The sequence below is a fragment of the Gorilla gorilla genome, chromosome X (assembly GCF_029281585.2).
Source record: "Gorilla gorilla gorilla isolate KB3781 chromosome X, NHGRI_mGorGor1-v2.1_pri, whole genome shotgun sequence".
NCBI classification, from domain to species: domain Eukaryota; kingdom Metazoa; phylum Chordata; class Mammalia; order Primates; family Hominidae; genus Gorilla; species Gorilla gorilla.
Window position 1 is genome coordinate 9,696,447 of NC_073247.2, and position 21,872 is coordinate 9,718,318.

Consider the following 21,872-nt stretch of genomic DNA (forward strand, 5'->3'; position numbering starts at 1 on the left):
CTCATTTAGGTGTCTCCCAGGTGTGGACGTCCCCACTCCGGCGCGGGCTCCTTCCTTCTGGGGTCGTTTGTGGAACGGGGCCTGGGTCCGTGGCTCCGGGAGGGAATGGCCCGAGGGTGGGGTCCCCCTGGCTGGGGAGGGGGCCCCCGCAGAGAGGCCCAGGCTGCACCCCGAGGCGTCTGGCGTGGCCGCGGTCCCCCTCCAGCACCGACGCTTGTAAATCCTGGACGGAGCTGAGCCCGTGGCTGAAACTCCTCCAAACGTTCAAACACACAAGCGCGATCTCCAGAAACGCTTTTGTACATTTACACAAAACATTCACACAGCCTGTGGCGGAGGCTCCCGTCCAGGACTGAGGCGCCCGGGAGCCGCCGGTCACCGTTGTGCCCACAGGGACCCTTTCCAGAGACGCAGGCCCCAGAACGGAGGCCGGGTCGGGAACGGCAAGTGCCGGAGGGTGTCCCTGTGGGAACCCGTCCCATTCACCAGCGGCCCTACGTGTCCCCCGGGCGCAGAGTTCTGGGCAGGTCCAGCCACGAACCCACCGCGGCCCTCAACACGCTTCTGTGAATAAATAAAAATTTATCATCCCGTACAAACGCACTCATTTTCCACAACAGTTTTTACACGAGCCGCGGTGTCCCGGTGGTGGCCGTGGCACGTGGGGAGCGGCCCCGCGGCGGCGTCACAGCGGCTCCAGGTCCTCGTCCCCACACGTGTACTCGTACAGGTCCACGGCGCCCAGCGGTGAGGGCGCCTCGAAGAAGGGCCTCTGGGCCAGCGGGGACCGCAGCGCACTCAGCTTCTGCTCCACAGGGCTGAGCTCGGCCTCGAACCTGCAACGAGGGGATGGTGAAGACGTGGCCAGTGGCGCGGAGCGGGCCCTGGGCCGTTTTCTGGGAAACGCAGGCTGCTCGGCGGCCAACCTCCAGCACGAGACAGTCCCCTGAGCCGACCTCGAGCTCCAGCCGCTGAGCCAGCAACGCGCTCCTGGCTGAGAACGCCGGCTCCACGCACGCTCCCGGGGGAGGGGCCAGCGGTGCAGGTGAAAACCCACCCAGGACGGGACGGAGCCCCAGGCGTGAGCTCCACACAGAGGACCCGGGCGGGCGCGTCTTTTCCCCAGAGCGATACGACGGCGACTCTCAGAGGGCAGCCTCCGAGCTGCACGGGGGCCTGTGTTTACAACTGGGTCACGGTGTCCACACGGGACCACGGTTTAGACACATTCTCCCAAAACACAGAAACTCCCCATGGAGGCCACCACTTCCGTTCTGAGCAGAACACGCAGCAGTGCGAGGACTGGACGCGCGCCTTCCCTTAAGGTCTCGGCAGTGACGTCGGGCACTGCTCCGGGGAACCCAGCGCGGCCACCGACCACACAGACGCTCAGAGATCCTGTGGGGACACCTCTGCTTTCCAAGACGCCCCCCACAGCCTGGCATAGAGCTCCCCGCGGTCACCCCCACGGACCTGAGCTCCCACTGCCGGAGCAGGCGTGGACACGGTGAAGGCAGTCGACCCCAGCGTGCTGCTGGCTGTGCTGCGGACACAAAGCCGGGCGGCCGTGGGGGTGGACTCTGGTCAGGTGGGGAGCAGAGGTGAGAGACGGTGGTGGGGACAGGCGCACACCCATCCAGGCTAGGTCTGGGGGCCACGGCTGCCTTAGGGTGTCCGACAGGAGAAGGCAGAGACTGGGAAGTTGTGGGGACCCAGAGGTTGGCTGCCAGGTCAGAGCCAGTGTGCAAACAATGACCACGAGGAGGACAGACACACAGGACAGACGGCCCAGGGTGGGCCGCGGGGGCCCTGTGCTGCTTGGCAGGTATCGGACGGGGCAGCTGATGGGAGAGCAGGGGTTAAAATGCACGTCCATGGAACCCGTGGGTCGGGAACCCAACGGTAACCAGAAACTATTTTGAGCTGCACCAAAATGAGAAGGCCGCGGGCTGCGGTGTCCGTGGCCCATGTCGCTGCCTGAAGATACTCAAGGAAAACAGCAGAACAAAGGGGAGAAACACCCGTGGTTCCCTGGGAAGAGGAGTGAACCTCGTCGGCCCCTCGCCTCACTGATCACACACAGACAAGTCAGTATCAGGAACGTGAGAGACGCTATCACTGGATTCTGCAGACATCAGAGTCACGAGCAGGAAATACCAACAATAACCCACTGATGGGAACGGGCAAGTTTCTGAAACACACAAACCAGCAAAGCTCACTCAAGGCTGGGCGGGGGCTCACGTCTGTAATTCCGGCACTTTGGGAGGCCGAGGATGGAGGATCACCTGAGGTCGGGAGTTCGAAACCAGCCTGGCCAACATGGAGAAACCCTGTCTCTACTAAAAATACAAAAATTATCCTGGTGTGGTGGCGTGTGCCTGTAATCCCAGCACTCTGGGAGGCCGAGGCGGGTGGATCACATGAGGTCGGGAGTTCGAGACCAGCCTGGCCACCATGGGGAAACCCCGTCTCTACTAAAAATACAAAAATTAGCCGGGGGTGGTGGTGTGCGCCTGTAGTCCCGGCTACTCGGGAGGCTGAGGCAGGAGAATTGCTTGAACCCAGGAGGTGGAGGTTGCAGTGAGCAGAGATCGCGCCACTGCACTCCAGCCTGGGTGACAAGAGTGAAACTCTGTCTCAAAAAAAAAAAAAAACAAAAAAAAACCAACAAAACAAGAAAACCAGGCCCACTTGGGGTCACTGGTGAATTTACCAGAGATTTAGGGAAGAAGTAACAGGTCCTCTATACAAACTCTTCCAGAAACTAAGGGGAGAGAATACTGCCCCCCATTCCATAAGCCAGCATTACTCTGATACCAAAGCCAGACCGAGAAAAGCCACTGGCCGGGCGCGGTGGCTCACGCCTGCAATCCCAGCACTTTGGGAGGCCGAGGTGGGAGGATCATGTGAGCCCCGGAGTTTGAGACCAGCCCGGGCAACATGGCAAGACTCTGTCTCTAAAAAACCAAAAAATTAGCTGGGCATGGAGGCACAGTCCTGTAGTCCCGGGTGCTCAGGGGGCCGAGGGTGGAGGACCGCTTGAGCCCAGGAGGTTGAGGCTGCAGTGAGCTGAGATCCCGCCACCACCCTCTAGCCTGGGTGGCAGAGTGAGACCCTGTCTCAAAAAAAATAATAAACTACTACAGATGATCTCTGCAAAGAGAATCCAGTAATATGTGAGGATAACATATGACTCGGCAAGATCTATCCTGGGAACACGAGGCTGGCTGAAAATGACTCGGTGTAACTCGCTGTATGGACACACAGAGGAACCACGGAGCGAAAGCATCTGAGAAATTCGGCCCCCACTGTGAGAAAAAGCCCCCGCAGACCAGGAACAGGCTAGGACATCCTCGCCAATGAGCGTGCTTACCGCTGCGTGAGGGGAGACGTCCCCCAGGACTGGGAACGAGGACGGCACACAAACCAGCAGGGCTCACTCAAGGCTGGCCGTGGTCTGCCCTGACATCCACCACATCACCCTGCGGGTTCCAGGCCGTGCAGCGGGCAAGAGAAAGGAAGTAACGTACACAGAGGGGTGAAAAGGAAGTAACGTACACAGAGGGGTGAAAAGGAAGACGAGAAACAGACCCACTGACAGACATGGGCTGTCCACGCAGAAAACCCCAAAGAACCGACAGAGCTTTGAGATCCAGTAAGTGCGTTTCATGAACGTGCAAAACACAAGGTCAATAAATTCTATATGCTAGCAACAAACAACTGGAAACGGGAACCTTAAAAGCACCGTTGACGACAGGAAAACGTCAGGAAACACTCAGAAGTCTCAGAACATTCGCATCAAGTGTACACGGAAAGCTACAAAAATCCTGCCGAGACACGGACGGTGCCCGTGGACTGGGCCTCCCGCGGCTATGAAGATGGCAGCTGGGCCCACAGGGATCCATTCACTCAGCGAGATCTCACTCAAAAGTTCAGACTTTTTGTTTTTGTTTTGGAAATGGAGTTTCGCTCTCGTTGCCCAGGCTGGAGTGCAGTGGCGCGATCCTGGCTCACGGCAACCTCCACCTCCCGAGTAGCTGGGATTACAGGCGTGTGCCATCATCCCTGGCTTTTTTTTTTTTTTTTAAACAGGCTCTCGCTGTTGCCCAGGCTGGAGTGCCGTGGCACGATCTCCACTCACTGCAAGCTCCGCCTCCTGGGTTCACGCCATTCTCCTGCCTCAGCCTCCCGAGTAGCTGGGACTACAGGTGTGTGCCACCATCCCTGGCTTTTTTTTTTTTTTTGAGACGGAGTCTCGCTCTGTCGCCCAGGCTGGAGTGCAGTGGTGCGGTCTCAGCTCACTGCAAGCTCCGCCTCCCGGGTTCACGCCATTCTCCTGCCTCAGCCTCCCGAGTAGCTGGGACTACAGGCGCCCGCCACCACGCCCGGCTAATTTTTTATATGTTTAGTAGAGACGGGGTTTCACCATGTTAGCCAGGATGGTCTCGATCTCCTGACCTCGTGATCCACCCGCCTCGGCCTCCGAAAGTGCTGGGATGACAGGCATGAGCCACCGCGCCCGGCCTGAAGGAGCTTATTCTCATGTGTTTTCATACAAAGGCAAAGAAACCAGAATAGCCAACATAGCACGGGACAGAAGCAGCACTGAGCAGCTCAGCACAGGATGGCAAAAGTGACCACATCGCTCCAGCGTGCACCCCGGGAGGCCGGTGGGGGCCACAGTCCACGTGGTCTCGGGACCCGCGCTCACCACGTCAGAGTCCAACACACGTTCCCACGGGACGGCAGAGCAAGGACGGGCTGAGTCTAAGATTCACACACAGGCAGCCCAACACCAGAATGGCCCCGACAGTTCCCCACGGTGCCCGAGTCGGAGGCTTCTCACCACAGTCAGCTCTGCCGCGGGAACGGACAGACGCGTGCAGCAGTGGGACGGAGGAAGGTTCCGGAACGCAGCCTGCACACGGCACAGTCACAATGCCGAGGCAACGCTGCAGCCTGCAAAGCTGGTGCTAGGGCAGTCAGACACCCACATACCACAAGGGGAACCTCAATCCGAGCTTCACACCCCACAGGGAAGGTTACTCAAGCGGACCCCAGACCAAAACGCAAAACATCGCAGAGGAAAATCTTTGTGGCTTTGGATTCAGGAACGAATTCTTAGATATGACACCAAAAACACCGCTGTAAAAATAACCAGTCAGTGTCTCCTCCTCCAAATTGAGAACATCTCCGAGACACCATGTGAAGAGGGAGTGAAAACATACGTCACAAACTGGGAAAAAGGCGAACACGTCGCAAACGAAGGGTTTGTATCCTGAAGACACGAAGAACCCTCACGCTCTGTGAGAAAACAACCAGCCCGTGGCCTCTTGGGGCCTCCATGGCTGAGGCCGAAGTGGGGGCTGGAATGGCCATGGGCCCCGCAGCCTGCCCGGCAGGTGCCAGCCGTGGGATAAGGACAGACGTCGTTGGGGAAACACGTCTCGACTCGGCCTCCCCGTGCTGGGCCTGATGTGCGAAGCCTCGCGCCCAGGATCACAGAACCCCACGTGGGGGACAACGGGCGGGGGGCTCCCGGGTCCCGCCACTGAGCTGCGGTAAACAGGGGGTGCCGCAGGGAGACTGCACCGAGGCCCGGCCCCGTCAGTGGCTGTCCTTACCTCACCGGCCCCGTGTCAGGTCTCAACCCGCCCCTCCATGTCCGCACGCCCCACCTCACTGGCCCCGCATCCCCCGGCTGCACACACACCCGTCCCCCCACTCTCCCGTCCCCCCACTCTCCCGTCCCCCACTCTCCCGTCCCCCCACTCTCCCGTCCCCCACTCTCCCGTCTCCCGTCCCCCCACTCTCCCGTCTCCCATCCCCCCACTCTCCCGTCCCCCCACTCTCCCGTCCCCCCACTCTCCCGTCCCCCCACTCTCCCGTCCCCCACTCTCCCGTCCCCCCACTCTCCCGTCCCCCCACTCTCCCGTCCCCCACTCTCCCGTCTCCCGTCCCCCCACTCTCCCGTCTCCCGTCCCCCCACTCTCCCGTCCCCCCACTCTCCCGTCCCCCCACACACCCGTCCCCCCACACACCCGTCCCCCCACTCACCCGTCCCCCCACTCTCCCGTCCCCCCACTCTCCCGTCCCCCCACTCTCCCGTCCCCCCACTCACCCGTCCCCCCACTCACCCGTCCCCCCACTCACCCGTCCCCCCACTCTCCCGTCCCCCCACTCTCCCGTCCCCCCCACTCTCCCGTCCCCCCACTCTCCCGTCCCCCCACTCTCCCGTCCCCCCACTCACCCGTCCCCCCACTCACCCGTCCTCCCAGGGCTCTCCCGTGGTCTCCTCGGCCACCAGGATGTCATACTCCTCGGCCGCGTACTTCTCCCAGTCCGAGAGCTCGGGGCCGCCACTGTCACCGTCCTGGAGGAAGCACAAGGGTTATGTACACGGCGTGGCTCGGCCCAGCCCGCGTGCCCGCCGCACTCACCCTGAGCAGGGAGATCTGCTCTTTCTGCTCGTGGTCGAGGTACTTCTCGATGTTGAAGAAGGTGTCGAAGAAGACGTTGGCCAGCTTGCAGCGCTTCAGGTCCTGCAGCGTGATCTTCCCTGCGGGGAGGGGAGTGCGTCCAAGGCGCGTGAGCCCGGCCTCACCTTCGGGGCCTGGGTGTGGGGTGCGTGCGTCCTGTCACACGTGCTTAAGGACGCGGCACGAAGCTCCGGGCTCTCACGCCACGTGTTTGACATGAAAGGCGGACACGCGACTGTCCCGGTTCTGGGTGGGGACTGAGGCGTGGGAGGCCGTGACGCGGAGGTGGCTAGGGGCCACCAGTGCCCCAAGGACGCGTGGACTGGGACGTGGAGCTGGGAGGCGCGGCCAGCAGGGGCGACCCTGGATCTGAAATTCCAGAGAACGGAGCTCCCCGTGCAGACAGAGGCCAGAGGGTGTCCCGGGGACACTGAGCAGCAGGAGGAGCCCCACGGCCAGGGAGGGGCAGGGCGGCAGGGCGGTGCCCGGGCTTCAGAGCCATTTCCAAAGTGAAAGTCCCAGAGCTGGATTCTGAGATGCAGAAGGAAGCCAGGCGGCGTGGACGGTGGGGCTCCCCTTTGCCTTAGAGGGGACGGGGGTGGGTGGGAGGAGCTGGGGCGATGGTGCGGGGGGAACGGGGTGAGGGGAGGAGCCGGGGGGGTTGAGAGGGGAGGAGCCGGGGGGGGTTGAGAGGGGAGGAGCCGGGGGGGGTGAGAGGGGAGGAGCCGGGGCGGGGTGAGAGGGGAGGAGCCGGGGCGGGGTGAGAGGGGAGGAGCCGGGGCGGGGTGAGAGGGGAGGAGCCGGGGCGGGGTGAGAGGGGAGGAGCCGGGGCGGGGTGAGAGGGGAGGAGCCGGGGCGGGGTGAGAGGGGAGGAGCCGGGGCGGGGTGAGAGGGGAGGAGCCGGGGCGGGGTGAGAGGGGAGGAGCCGGGGCGGGGTGAGAGGGGAGGAGCCGGGGCGGGGTGAGAGGGGAGGAGCCGGGGCGGGGTGAGAGGGGAGGAGCCGGGGCGGGGTGAGAGGGGAGGAGACGGGGCGGGGTGAGAGGGGAGGAGACGGGGCGGGGTGAGAGGGGAGGAGACGGGGCGGGGTGAGAGGGGAGGAGACGGGGCGGGGTGAGAAGGGAGGAGAGACGGGGGGAGGAGAGACGGGGGGATGAGAGGGGAGGACCGCCTTGTGCGGCATCAGCACGAACGTGGCAACTGCTCCCTCAGCCCAGGGCCGACGTCCCCAGTGAGCTCCGGCCCTAGGTTCTCCAGGTCACCTTCGGGGGGCGTCGACGCCCCGAATAGGAGGTTCTCGCACTGTGAGACTAGGCACCTGTGGTGCTGGCCCTCGTCACAAACTCAGTAGGAGTGACCCTTTCCCAGTGTCCCCTCACAGCAGGGACAGCACCTCACAGGAACGTCCCCTCACCCTGGGCCGTGCCCTCACGGGGCATCACCTTCAGTCCTCGGCTTGACCAGGTCCAGCATCTGGCAGAGGCAGTCCTGGAAGGGCAGGGCCTCGATGGCCATGCTGTCCAGCCTTCGGCACTGCTCCTCATAGAAGTACTCGAGCTCGAACATGGACAGGGCACCGTCCCCGTCCAGATCCATGCAGCGGAACCAGTACTCGATGCTGCGGCACGGCGAGCTCTGTCAGCCCCTGCCCTAGGCCCTCCCAGCCCGTGACCTGCAGCCCCTGGGGCAGCCCGTGACCTGCAGCCCCTGGGGCAGCCCGTGACCTGCAGCCCCTGGGGCAGCCCGTGACCTGCAGCCCCTGGGGCAGCCACCCACCAGGCGTGCACGCGTCCCCCTGTGCCCTGCAGCCCCTGGGGCAGCCACCCACCAGGCGTGCACGCGTCCCCCTGTGCCCTGCAGCCCCTGGGGCAGCCACCCACCAGGCGTGCACGCGTCCCCCTGTGCCCTGCAGCCCCTGGGGCAGCCACCCACCAGGCGTGCACGCGTCCCCCTGTGCCCTGCAGCCCCTGGGGCAGCCACCCACCAGGCGTGCACGCGTCCCCCTGTGCCCTGCAGCCCCCACACCAGGCGCGCACGCGTCCGCCTGTCCCCTGCAGCCCCCACACCAGGCGCGCACGCGTCCGCCTGTCCCCTGCAGCCCCCACACCAGGCGCGCACGCGTCCGCCTGTCCCCTGCAGCCCCCACCAGGCGCACACGCGTTCCCCCTGTGCCTTGCAGCCCCCACCGGGCGCGCACGCGTCCCCTGCAGCCCCCACCGGGTGCGCACGCGTCCCCGTCCCCTGCCCCCTGCAGCCCCCAACGGGTGCGCACGCATCCCCGTCCCCTGCCCCCTGCAGCCCCCACCGGGCGTGCACAGTCCCCCTCTGCCGTGCAGCCCCCACCGGGCGTGCACGTGTCCCCCTGTGCCGTGCAGCCCCCACCGGGCTTGCAGGCATCCGCCTGGGGACACATGTCACATGGGCGGCTCCCGGCTCCTCCACCGGGACAAACGCACGCCGCAGCAGGAACCCACCTGGTCGGTGTTTTTTTGTCTTCCTCAGAGATCAAAAACCAGACAAAGTCGGCATAGCTGATCTTCCCTTCCTTCTGCACTTTTCTGCCTCTAGATCCAATGCCAGGATGGAGAGACGAAGATGCATGTCAGCGAGAGCTTCACAGGAACGGAGCCCCTGCCCACGCCCCTCACTGAGGGGAGCCCCCCGGGCCCGGCCCTCCTCCTGCCCCTCCAGGGAGGAAGTGGAGGCCCCGTGGCCAGAGGGCTTCCCCCAGATCCAGGCGGAGTCAGGAGTGCACCTTCGTTACTGCTCACTCAGGCCCAGCACCCGACAAGAACCCCCGACCTGGGGCCTGGGCCACCCCCTTACTCAGACCTCGCGTGACAGAGTCTTGTGCCACCCGCCCCCACTAGGGTTTCACGTGACAGAGACACGTGCCCCCCTCCTCAGGGCCTGGGGTGACAGCCACTCGCTGTTGGGACATGAAAAGCTCATGTCAGACAACGATGAGAGGGACCCGGGTCCTCCAAGGGGCAATGGCTGCCGTCAAGCGCCTGAGCCGTACGTACCGTGTGACTGCTCCTGAGAAGATCCTGTCGATCATCTTGGTAGAAATGGCTGGAAAGGAATGGGGTTGATGGGCAGCCCGCACCGTGCCTCGGCCCCGACGTCACCACCCCCCAGAGCCGAGACTGGATGCGGTGGGGACCGAAATGCTGAGAGGAGGCCTGGGTCTGGGAGAGCCCCGGAGCCCCGATGCCCCTGCACGGCCCCTCCTGGGGGCCCACCACGCTTTCCCGTCGAGCACAGCCAAGTCCAGCTTAAAATCCACAGAGCGCAAAGCTGACCGCGGCTCCAAGACCGACTTGTAAAGAGCAGAATATTCAGGCCTCAAAGGTTCAGCATTCAGAGGGAGAGAGACCTCGAGTATGATCACGGAAACAAACACGTTTCAACCAAAGGTTCACTAACAGGAGGCGGGAGTGAGACCTCAGCAACGGGAGGCGGGAGGGAGACCTCAGCAACGGGAGGCGGGAGTGAGACCTCAGCAACGGGAGGCGGGAGGGAGACCTCAGCAACGGGAGGCGGGAGGGAGACCTCAGCAACGGGAGGCGGGAGGGAGACCTCAGCAACGGGAGGCGGGAGGGAGACCTCAGCAACGGGAGGCGGGAGGGAGACCTCAGCAACCGGAGGCGGGAGTGAGGCCTCAGCAACGGGAGGCGGGAGTGAGGCCTCAGCAACGGGAGGCGGGAGGGAGACCTCAGCAACGGGAGGCGGGAGGGAGACCTCAGCAACGGGAGGCGGAGCGGGAGTGAGACCTCAGCAACGGGAGGCGGAGCGGGAGTGAGACCTCAGCAACGGGAGGCGGGAGTGAGGCCTCAGCAACGGGAGGCGGGAGTGAGACCTCACCAACGGGAGGCGGGAGTGAGACCTCACCAACAGGAGTCGGGAGGGAGACCTCACCAACGAGAGGCGGGAGTGAAAGCACCGTCGCCGTCAGCTCGGGCCGCCACGAGAAGGTCCCGCAGCCTGGGCGGCCATCCCTGCGGTCACCGGTGTCCCTGGGATGCACGAGCCAAGGTGCCCCCCGCTTCAGGCCGCAGTGCGTGAGAAACAGCGCAGCCCGGCCGCACACGGCATCCTGCCCTGGGACCGAGAGTGGGCTCCAGAGGAACGCGGAAAGCTGGGGCCGGGACGGCGGTTCACAGGGACAGTGAGCGCCTGCTTCTGTGCCGAGTCCCAGCTGTGCAGGTGCTGGCTCAGGCCACACGGGCCGGCGCTGTGGAGCTGTGCTCTCCTCGTGGCTAGGTAGGGGCCCAGGGCGCAGGTGGCTCCCTGAACTGAGCGCAGGACAAATCCAGGGAATGCTACCTCTGCTCAGGTGCGTCGGACGCAGGGATCTACTGCGGCCACGCGACCCAGGACCAGCCCCAGGAGACGCAGACGGGTGCAGCTCACTTTCGGGGAACCAGGCATATATGAGTTGACCACACACAACAGATGCCACCGTAATTCGGAAACGGTCTTGGTCATATGGTTTTTTGGGGATAAAAAGCACACTTAAAGGAATCCTTTAGAAAACTCAAGCCCCACAGGCCACAGGCCACAGGCCGCTTTGAGTTGCTGCAAGTGTGGATGACTCTTAGAGGGGCCGGGAGGCGGTGGCTGCTGTGAGGACACCTGGGCGGCACCGGCTCCCGCGGAGGTATTTGAAGGATCTCTAAGCCTGGGGCTCCACCTAGCCCGGGATTGGATGGAAACTGCTCCAGGCCTTGGGGGCTGGAACCTGGAGCTCCTGAGGGAAGGCGTGTGGTCTGCCCGCCCTTGCTCGGGTGTTAACAAGGAAGCCCCACAGCGCTGCTGGCCCTTGGGCCAGGAGCTTCAGGACCAGCGGCCGACACTGACCCTGTAGACGCCCGCAGGCAGAGGACTCGGGCAGGGGCGCACGCGGGGACCCAGACACGGCGAGGCGACTGGGGAAGGAGAGGCAGCTGCCGACACAGAGCGGGGAGTGCGGAAGGAGAAGCAGCTGCAGACCCGCAGGCCCTGAGAGAAGGGTGTGCTCGGTGTCCCCGCGCCCCGCCCGCCCCTGTGCCCCCGCGCACCGTGGTCATTGTGCCGCGCCAGGTCGTCCGCGTCGATGAGCAGGTCGTGGTCCGTGTCCAGCTCCCAGAACTTGCAGTAGATGACGTAGAAATGCTCGTACGAGAAGAATTCGGTCAGCTGGTTGATGTCCGCCTCCTCCTCCAGCAGCGCCACATTCTGCCAAAGGACCCAGGCGGCCTGAGCGCGGGGCCTCTGCGGGGACGCCCCAAGTCCGCCCGGCTGCGGGCGGGGCAGGGAAGGCTGGGCGGGGCGGGGCCGCTCCATGGGTGGGGGGGACTGGGCAGCTGGGGCCGGGGGACACTCCGAGTGGGGGCAACTCTGCGGTGGGGGGAGCTCCAGCATGGGGGCGGCTCCCTAGGCGGGCGTGGGGGTGGGGGCCGCTCTGGGGGAGTCAGGGCTCCGCTCCCCCTCAGGGTGGTGCCCAGTACGGCCCCACCCGCCTCCTAGATCAACCGTCGACCCCCAACCGCAGGCGGCGCGGTTCCAGTGCTCACAGGCCTGGGGGTGGGCTGGGAGCGCGGTGGAGGTGGGGGTGGGGATGGGAGTGGGGGGCAGGGGGAAGAAGGGGGAGGGGGGAGGGAAGGGAGTGGAGGTAGGAGGGGTAGGACAAGGCAGGGGACAGGGGGCCGCTCCGCACCTGCAGGAAGGAGCTCCTCCGCAGCTCGGCGCAGGTGATCCTGCCGGACCAGGACCGGTTCACGGCGTAGAAGATCCGCTGGATGACCTGCGGGGGCGCCGTCAGTGCGGTGGGTGCGCAGACCCCCAGGAGCCTCGCCCCGCACGGAGACCGGGAGCCGGGAGAGGGGCGCGGCCTTGGTCTCAGCCGCACGGGGTCCGCCAGGGCACAGGCGGGGGCAGCGGGAAGGGCCCTGCGGGAGGCGCCGCCCCAGGCCACGGAAAGCGGGGAGGGTCTGGCCGGGGACGCCCCGGAGCTACACGGGCCCAGGACAGGTGGGAAGGGGGCGCGGCCACCCCGGAAAACCAGAGTCCCCCCAACACCGGGCTCCCGGGCGGGCGGAGACCCTCCCAGGGCGCGGCCGCCTCCTCCGGAAGCTCAGGACCCCCGGGCCCCGCCCGCCCCGTCCGCAGAAGCCCCGCGGCGGCCGCTGCAGAAACACCCGCGCCCCGCGCTGGAACCAACGGCCCCTCCGCTGGGGACCCACCGTGGTGATGTAGCGCGAGTGGAACTCGGACGCCTCCTTCAGGAACGACAGCCCCGGGTGCGTGTTCACCACGTCCTGCGGGTGGCAAGACACGAGGCGCGCGGTGTAGACGCGGGCCCTCCCGTGAGGGATGAGGCGTGTGGTGTAGACGCGGGCCCTCCCGTGAGGTGTGCGGTGTAGACGCGGGCCCTCCCGTGAGGGATGAGGCGTGTGGTGTAGACGCGGGCCCTCCCGTGAGGCATGCGGTGTAGACACGGGCCCTCCCATGAGGTGTGCGGTGTAGACGCGGGCCCTCCCGTGAAGGATAAGGCATATGGTGTAGACGCCAGCCCTCTCGTGAGGGATAAGGCCTGTGGTGTAGACGCAGGCTCTCACCTGCAAGAAGGGGACAAAGTCCTCCTGCACCAGGTAGTTGCATCCGGGGCTCATGAGCAGATGGACGAACTTGGCCGCGTCGTCGTGGCAGTTCTGGAGGATTCTGGAAGGACAGGATGACTGGGCGCCACCCTCACAGAGGGGTGGCTTTCGACCCCGCAGACGCAGGGTGGAACACATGCGTGGTGTTCCACGTGGTGCGTGGCAGGTGGCAGCACACGATGGCCGGGCCTGTGCCCATACAAGGGTTTCTCCTCTCACTGCGGCAGCCGCAGGGGGCTCCCGTCCTGGCACCACGGGGACCCGGGGACGCCTCCGCCCTCCCGACACAGCCCCCTGCCCAGCCCAGGACTCACTTTCTCCACATGGCGACGAACTTGTGGACGGACACGGAGCCCGTGCGCTCCCCGCCGGCGCCATAGAAGAGCGGCCCCTTCCAGTAGAGGGGACAGCCGCAGGCCTGGGGCAGAGAGGGCAGGAGTGGGCAGTCAGCGGGCCCTGGACGCCCGTGCTCCTGCTGCGCACCTCGCGCCTGACCGACGCCGCCCAGAGACCCTCTGCTGCAGAAAGACACAGCACGCTCAGCGAGGCCCGTCTGGGCGTCTGCAAACTCAACGTGGCTTTTGCTCCAGCCTTCCAACAGTCATCGGAGCCGAGCGTGGGAGTGCCGGGCACGCAGTCTCCCCTGACCACAGACCACGCGTGGGCACTGTAACCAGAGGCGGCTGCATCCCCAGCGTCTGGAAATCAAGCGGCAGGTACTAAGAACCAGTAAGTACGGGAATAAATGGCCCCGTCGGCCAGGCAACGCGGTGAATCGGACGGCGACAGAAACATCTCATGGAATGTGTGGGGCGCACCTACAGCAGCGACCCACGGCAGGTTCACAGCCTTAAACACACGCGTGAGGAAGGAAAGTTTAAAATCGATCGTCTACGCTTCTGCCCCAAAGGAACAAATACATGGCACAGATGGAACGAAAAGTAAATAGTAACAGAAAACCAAGAAAATCAAAACTCGATGATTTGAAAGATTTCTTAAAAATTAATTAACCCTGGCTGGGCGCGGTGGCTCATGGCTGTTATCCCAGCACTTTAGGAGGGCGGGGGGGCGGGGGGGGGGTGGATCACCTGAGGTCAGGAGTTCGAGACCAGCCTGGCCAACATGGTGAAACCCCGTCTCTACTAAAAACACAAAAATTGGCCTGGCATGGTGGCAGGCGCCTGTAATCCCAGCTACTCGGGAGGCTGAGACAGGAGAATCACTTGATCCTGGGAGGTGGAGGTTGCAGTGAGCCACGATCACACCACTGCACTCCAGCCTGGGTGACAGAGAGAGACTCTGTCTCAAAAAAAAAAAAAATAAAAAAAAGAGAGCAAACACAGATTAGCCATGTCAGCTGTAACTACAGATCCTACAAATATCAGATAGTGGATGCTCATGAATCACTTTATGCCTATAAGTCAGATGACTGGTGAAACAGACTCCCTGATGAACAAGTCAAAAAATAAACTACAATAGAAAATCTGAAAGAGCTGTTTCTGCAAGAAATTGTGTCCATAATTTAAAACTGTCCCACCAAGAAAATTCCAGCCCCCAAAGGCTGCTCCCATGAGTCGACCAAACATTGAAGGAAGAAATCACACATGCATTCCCCTGGAGAAGAAAAACGAGGGGCGTTTCCCAGTGCCTATTCCGAGGCTGGCACAGCCTGGACGCGGTCAGGGACACAGGAAGTCACAGGCCAGTTATCACTGGAGAGCAGAGGCAGAAATCCCACACAGAACACACAGTAGCAAGTCCAACTCGGCAATAACTGAAAAATCATAATAGACCAGGAAACCAGAATCAGGAGGGACACTCTTATTCTCATAAAGGGTGCTATGGCCTGAATGCCTGGGTCCCCAAGATCCACGTGCTGAAATCCTCTCCCCCGAGGCGATGGTGTTGGGAGGTGGGACCTCATGAATGCGATGAGTCCCCTTTCTAAGGGACCCCAGAGAGCTCCCTCGCCCCTTCCACCCCGTAAGGACGCAGCGGGAAGGCGCCGTCGATGAACCAGGCACCACTCTGCCACACAGAGATCTTCCAGCCTGCAGACGTGTGAAGAGTAAATGTCTGCTGGTGACGAGCTGCCCGGGCTATGGTGTTTCGTGACAGCAGCCTGAATGCTCTCAGACAAAGGGCCTCTACGAAACACCCCAGCTGCTCAGACAGCGATGACACACAAACACTTCCTCCCTGTGCTGGGAACAAGAGGACAGTGTCACCACGAAGGCCGCCTGGACGGCCGAGCCAGGGCAGCAGGCAAGGGAAAGGCTGAAAGATATCGCGACGGGTAGGAAGAGTCAGAACCGTCATAATTCACGAGCAACACAATGTGTAGACAATCCAAACGCTTACCAAATACGGGAATTAATAAGTATCTTCAGCAAAGTTGCTGGATCCAAGGACAATATGCAAAAATAAATTATTTCAATATACTGGCAACAAACAACTAAAAATAAAATCTTCAATAATGCCATCTATCAAGAGCATGAAAAATCAGCCTACGAAAAAATGGAACAAAAATCACACACAGTGTCTACAAAGCAAACTGCAGGGCACGGCTGGGTGAAATCAAAGACGACCTCAACGTGGTGAGGTGGACCTCACTGCTGAGTTCACAGACTGCAATTTCCTCCAGACGACTGTTGACCCAGAGTCCACGCGATCCCCACCCACAGAGTCCAGCAATCCCCATCCACATGCACCGAGGGCCTGTTGTTTTGGGGTCTGTAGTATACACGGACAGGCTCATGTGAAAACTTACCAGGGAACACAAAAGAACTCGCAGGGGGACCAAGTTGGTGGATATAAGTCCCACTGCCCGGTTTCAACCCTTCCTGTAAAGTCAGAGTAATGAAGACTCAGTCAGTCTCCATCAGGCACCGGTGGCCTAAGAGAGCAAGGGAAGGAAGTGAGTTGGGACAGAGCCCCGTGGAATATCCACAGGCAAACACACTTCACACAAACTGAATACCAGGAGATCCCAGCCCGAAGGGTGAAAGGCCAAACAGCGGCCCTCCTGGAAGGAAACGAGGGACGCTGCACGGCTCTGTCGTGGCCAAGGTTTCTTTCACGGGACACACGTGCACTCCCTGAAGGAAGAGAGCACCGCTGCACCGCCCCAGCGCAGGACTCAGGGTCAGCTACCAGCACGGTGAACACCATGACAGGACATGACGCAGAGGGAGAAATGTCTCTGCAAGGCGAGATTCTGACGAGGGACTCAGAGGCAGAATTTTAAGCATCAGTGAGAAAGAGGCCCGAACACGACCGAGTCTGGACATGCACTGCCCTCCGGAGAGGGGTGCACGGCGGCCGTAGACAAGGGGAAGCGCCCAGCACTGGCGCTGGCGAGGGCAGGGTTCACGGGGCACGGAGAGGTGGCAACAAGAATATGACACGCGCGGCTGAGACAAAAAGGACTGAAGACGCCAGGCCCCGCGAGGCTGCCAGGCAGCTGGGTGTCCTCCGCGTTGCTGGGGGAACCGGGACGCCGCGCAGCTGCCGGGAAAGCGGCCCACGGGGCGGCTGAGCATAAAGCCCCGTGGCCCGGCCAGGACATCCGTCCTCCCAGAAGCACACCAGTGGGAAGAGGGCCCATGCCCGTGAGAGCCTGCACGGATGGGGACGTCGGCTGCTTGGTTCACGGTGCCCCAGGCGAGAGGAGCCGGACGTGAGAGCAGGGACTGGAGGAATAAACTGTGGCAGAGTCGTCCTGACAGGTGCAGGGCGGGAGTGACCACGGGAGGCGTGGGGGACTGCGGAGGGGGCTGCGCGCCACAGCGGGGATTGTAGTGCGGCTATGGGAAAGGACGCTCTCTGGCTGGCGCACCTGTGGATGACTCGAAGGCAGCCGTGTGCAGCTGGAGGGGCCGGGCCCTGCAGGACGCACAGGCACGTGCCGGCTCCCGTGATGAGGATCCTGACGGAGCTCGGCCCTGGCCACCTGGAAGGGCATCCCGGTGCGGTGGGAGGGAACGAGCCGGGTGCAGCACCGGGCCCTCGGGCAGGTGCTAGTCCCACGCTTTTGACCTCATGAGACCATTCTGGCTCACAGGCCGGGCAGGTTTCAAACCCCAAGCGCTCAACACCCAGGGATGGGGGGATGTGTGAGCCTTCACATCTGTGCTCCTCACCGTGTGCAAGACTCACCGTCATGACCCACTGGCAGGGATGGAGCATCAGATCTATCCAGCCCTACGGGCTAGCGTCTAGTGTGTCCAGACCTGCAGGCTGGAGTGCAGTGTGTGATCACAGCGTGATGCATTTATTATTCGACTTGTTTTTTGAGACACGGCCTTGCTGTTGCCTAGGCTGGAGTGCAGTGTGTGATCACAGCGTGATGCATTTATTATTCGACTTGTTTTTTGAGACACGGCCTTGCTGTTGCCCAGGCTGGAGTGCAGTGTGTGATCACAGCGTGATCCATTTTTTATTTTACCTTTTTTTCGAGACACGGTCTTGCTGTTGCCCAGGCTGGAGTGCAGTGTGTGATCACAGCTCAGTGCAGTCTCAGCTTCACGGGCTCAAGTAATCCTCCCACCTTAGCCTCCCAAGTAGCTGGGACCACAGGTGCGCGCTATCATGCCTGGGTAATTTTTTAAAATTTCTACAGTGAAGTCTCACTATGTTACCGAGGCTGGTCTGGAACCCTTGGCCGCAAGCCATCCTCCCGCCTTGGCCTCTCAAAGTGCTGGGACTACAGGGATGACACTGCAACCAGAGACAGCTGCACCCCCGGCGTCTGGGGGATGAGAACTGAGCGGGAGAGTGCTGGGCACACAGTCCCCCCACCACACCAAACCTGAAAATTACCTCCAAACGAATTAGCTCATAATTTTAAAAAATCCTGAAGTAAATGGAGATAATCAACTCTAAAATGCAAACGATACAAAGGAAAGCAATTTTACCTGAATGTTACAAAATCCTTATTGGAAAGGGAATAAAACATCAGATACCCTGATCCGACTTTTAAGTCTTTTCGTGATCGACACACAGAAAGACCGACTCCTTGTGGGGCCCAGCAATGCAGCGGCACGCCCACCCGCACGGCCAGGACAGGGAACGAGGCCGCCAGCCCTGACAGTCCCTTCCGGCCCTCTGCACCCCGCTATGGCGACGGCCCCCAGGCCTCCTCCCCGTGGCTCCGGTTTCACCTTTTCCAGGACACGGCAACGGGACCCGGCCATCTGCGGACTTTTAGACCTGGCTTCCCTCGCTCAGCACACGCGTGTGGGACTCACACACCTTGCTCTGTGTGGATCGTCTGCCCGTGTACTGCTGAACCCTATTCCGTTATGGCTCTGCTGACCTCACAGTAGCTCCCTGAGCAGGAAACACCACCGGCCCCAAGGCCCACGTGATGGTGCTGCTGAGGGGGGCGCTCACGAGGCGGACAAAGTCCCGAGCGTCTACAGTCGCACTGGGCACGCCGACACCGACCGACGGATGTGAGAGGAGAGAGGAGGACGCCACAAGCACGGCCGGCAAGTTCAGCACGCGTTCCTCGGCGGGTGACGGGACAAGAGGACGATCTGCAGACACGTAAAGATGTGAACACGCTGCCGAGCTACGTGAGCGAGCGACATCGCGGAGCCGGAGGAGTCTTCAGGGTCACGTGAACCAGCGGTGGGCTGTGGCTCGGAGCCCCCACCCAAGTCTCACGGGGAACTGTGATCCTGAGTGTTGGAGCAGGGCTCTGCTGGGGGGTGACTGGGTGACGAGGGTGGACAGCCCCCTCGCTGCTCTCGTAATCCTGAGTTCTTGTGAGATCCGATGGTCTAAACGTGGGTGGCAGTGGCCGGGTGCGGTGGCTCACGCCTGTCATCCCAGCACTTTGGGAGGCCGAGGCGGGTGGATCACCTGAGGTCAGGAGTTCGAGACCAGCATGGCCAACATGGAGAAACCCCGTCTCTCCTAATAATACACAAATTAGCCGGGTGTGGTGGCGCATGCCTGTAATCCCAGCTACTCAGGAGGCTGAGGCAGGAGAATTGCTTGAACCCAGGAGGTGGAGGTTGCAGTGAGGTGAGATGGTGCCATTGCACTACAGCTTGGGTGACAGAGCAAGACTCTGTCTCCAAAAAAAAAAAGAGAAAAGATGATACAGACAGCCTGTGTTTATTGAAACAATTCATGCTGTCGTTAATAACCTTCCCACAGAGAAAACTCTGTCCCAAATGGCTTCACTGATGAGTTCTACCAAACATTCAAATAAAAATAACACCCATTCTAAACAAATGGCTCCAGAAAATGAATTCTAAAGGACATTTTCCAGGCAGCTCTCCGAGGCCAGCATCCCCCCGATGCTAAAGCAGACGAAGCTATCACAAGAAAAGGAGACCGCAGGCCAGTGCTTCATGAGCGCAGATGCAACCCCTGCGAGGCCTGGCAATGTGGACCCAACACATAGGAGAAGTGTGACACCGTGTGGTGGACCAGGGACCGGGGGCCGGGGGCTCACCCAAAGACCGGGGGCTCACCCAGGGACGTCACCCAAAGACCGGGGGCTCACCCAAAGACCGGGGCTCACCCAGGGACCAGGGGCGTCACCCAAAGACCGGGGGCTCACCCAAAGACCGGGGCCTCGCCCAAAGACCGGGGGCTCACCCAAAGACCGGGGGCTCACCCAAAGACCGGGGCCTCGCCCAAACACCAGGGGCTCACCCAAAGACCGGGGGCTCACCCAAAGACCAGGGCCTCGCCCAAAGACCGGGGGCTCGCCCAAAGACCGGGGGCTCACCCAAAGACCGGGGGCTCACCCAGGGACCGGGGCTGCCTTCACACTCAGACTCAGGTCCATTCACCTTTTACAGGACCAAAGGAAAACCTCACTTCCCCCTCAATACACGCAGAAATACACACCTAGCATCCCGGACAAACTTCAAGGCACTTTTATAATTTTAAAAAGTAAAACTGAGGCCAGGTGCGGTGGCTCATGCCCGTCATCATCCCAGCACTTTGAGAGGCTGAGGCAAGAGGACCCTTCCAGCCCAGGAGTTCCAGACCAGCCTGGACAACATAGCAGAACCCTGTCTCTATCAAAAAAGAAAAAATCAGCCAGGTGTGGTGGCGGGTGCCAGTAGTCACGGCTACTCGGGAGGGCTGAGGTGGGTGGATCACTGGAGCCCAGGAGGTGGAGGCTGCAGTGAGCTGAGATCATGCCACTGCACTCCAGCCCGGGGGCAGAATGAGAACCTGTCTCAAAAAAAAAACAAGAGCTCCCAGCGAACAAGGAACCAAAAGGGAAGGGGCCTCCTGAGTCTGATGAAGGATGCCAGGCAGGGCCGTTGCGTCAGGGACGACTTGAGCCCGAGGCGGGAAGGGGCGTGCTCTCCACAGCTCTCCAGCACTGCACGGGCGGGCCGAGCCTGTGTACAGAAAGTCAGGGAGGAGACACAGAAGCAGACGAGAAGAGAAGGGCTGAACTGTGCTCACCTGAAGATGACCTGACCGTGCGTTAGACTCTGCTGGACTTAAAGGTTGAGCTGGTAGAGCTGATGACTGAGTTAAACTTGGTCAGAAAATGCAAAGTCCACATATAAAAACTAACAGTGCTTCTCAACATTCACAATTGACAATCATATTAAAGTAAAAAAATGCCACATACAGTGTCATCAGAAACAGGAAATGCTTGGGTATCAATGTGATGAACCGCGAACAAGACCAAACTACGAGGCGTACTGAAAGAACTGAAAGATGCCTGAAATAAGGGAGAGCTGGACCGCGTTCATGAGACGGAAGCCTCAATATGGTCAAGATTCTTCCAAGTTCATCTAGAGTCAACAGGATGCCGACGTAATCCCAGCAGGCTGTCGTAGCCATGGAGGGGCCGGTTCTAAAATTCACACGGTGGGAACGAACAACGGTGCAGCCACTCGGGAAGACAGCGTGCAGGTTCCCCAGAAAGCCGGAAGTGGAACTGCACGCGCACACGGAACACCACGCGATCCGGCCCTCCGCACACGCACACGGAACACCACGCGATCTCCGCGCACGCACACGGAACACCGTGCTGTATATGCAACAAACGTCTCCGAGTTCTGTGCTCCAAATGGTTACGGTGGTGAATTCTGTTATGTGAATTTTCCCATAATAAAAAAAGTGCCTGCTGTCTGATTCTGTTTACATAAAATTCTAGAAAATTCTGGCTAATCTATATTGACAGAAAGGTGGCCTGAGGTAGCGTGGGATGAGGGCAGGTGCGCGTCAGAAAGCAGCAGAGAAAAGTCCAGCGCACGTGCCCGCTCAAGCGCAAGGATGCAGGGACGCCTATTGTCTTGGTGCTGTGGATAGTTTCATGGGTGGGTACGGACGTCAAAGCTCATTGAACTGCACCTTCCACACGCACCATGCATCCCACATCAGTTATATCTCAACACAGCTGCCCCAAAATGAAAAAAAGGCAAACTGATGAGAAAGAAACACGTAAGGTGGTCAACACGTACATCAGGGAAATGAGGAGCGCAGCCAGGACGGGACGCCTGCACACACGCAGAACGGCTAAAGGCAAAGCGTGTGGCCACGTGCCCGCAGGGGTCAACGCTGCTGCTTGGAAACGCGTCACTCAGGGCCACCCCGGAAGCACGTTTTTTGTTTTTTGTTTTTTTTTTTTTTTTGCCTGGAGACACAGTCTTGCTTAGTTGCCCAGGCGGGAGTGCAGTGCTGCGATATTGGCTCACTGCAACCTCTGCCTCCCGGGTTGAATCGATTCTCCTGCCTCAGCCTCCCGAGCAGCTGGGATGAC

The 21,872-nt window shown here is 61.3% G+C and overlaps 1 protein-coding gene across 3 annotated transcripts in view; it reads right to left on the reverse strand.

Annotated features, from left to right (window-relative positions):
• Positions 1 to 282: 282 nt before the first annotated feature.
• LOC115933253 (serine/threonine-protein phosphatase 2A regulatory subunit B'' subunit beta) overlaps positions 283 to 21,872 on the reverse strand; it is a 52,903-nt gene continuing 31,313 nt past the window's right edge. For all 3 annotated transcript variants that reach the window (XM_055376904.2, XM_055376905.2, XM_055376906.2), the window contains exons 3-13: positions 13,435 to 13,538; positions 13,079 to 13,181; positions 12,704 to 12,778; positions 12,178 to 12,264; positions 11,540 to 11,696; positions 9,503 to 9,551; positions 8,951 to 9,040; positions 7,919 to 8,094; positions 6,441 to 6,559; positions 6,267 to 6,373; positions 283 to 836 (exon numbers count right to left, since the gene is read on the reverse strand). In XM_055376904.2, coding sequence (XP_055232879.1) covers positions 686 to 836; positions 6,267 to 6,373; positions 6,441 to 6,559; positions 7,919 to 8,094; positions 8,951 to 9,040; positions 9,503 to 9,551; positions 11,540 to 11,696; positions 12,178 to 12,264; positions 12,704 to 12,778; positions 13,079 to 13,181; positions 13,435 to 13,538 — 1,218 coding nt within the window. In that variant the 3' untranslated portion in view covers positions 283 to 685. The remainder of the gene's footprint in view (positions 837 to 6,266; positions 6,374 to 6,440; positions 6,560 to 7,918; positions 8,095 to 8,950; positions 9,041 to 9,502; positions 9,552 to 11,539; positions 11,697 to 12,177; positions 12,265 to 12,703; positions 12,779 to 13,078; positions 13,182 to 13,434; positions 13,539 to 21,872) is intronic.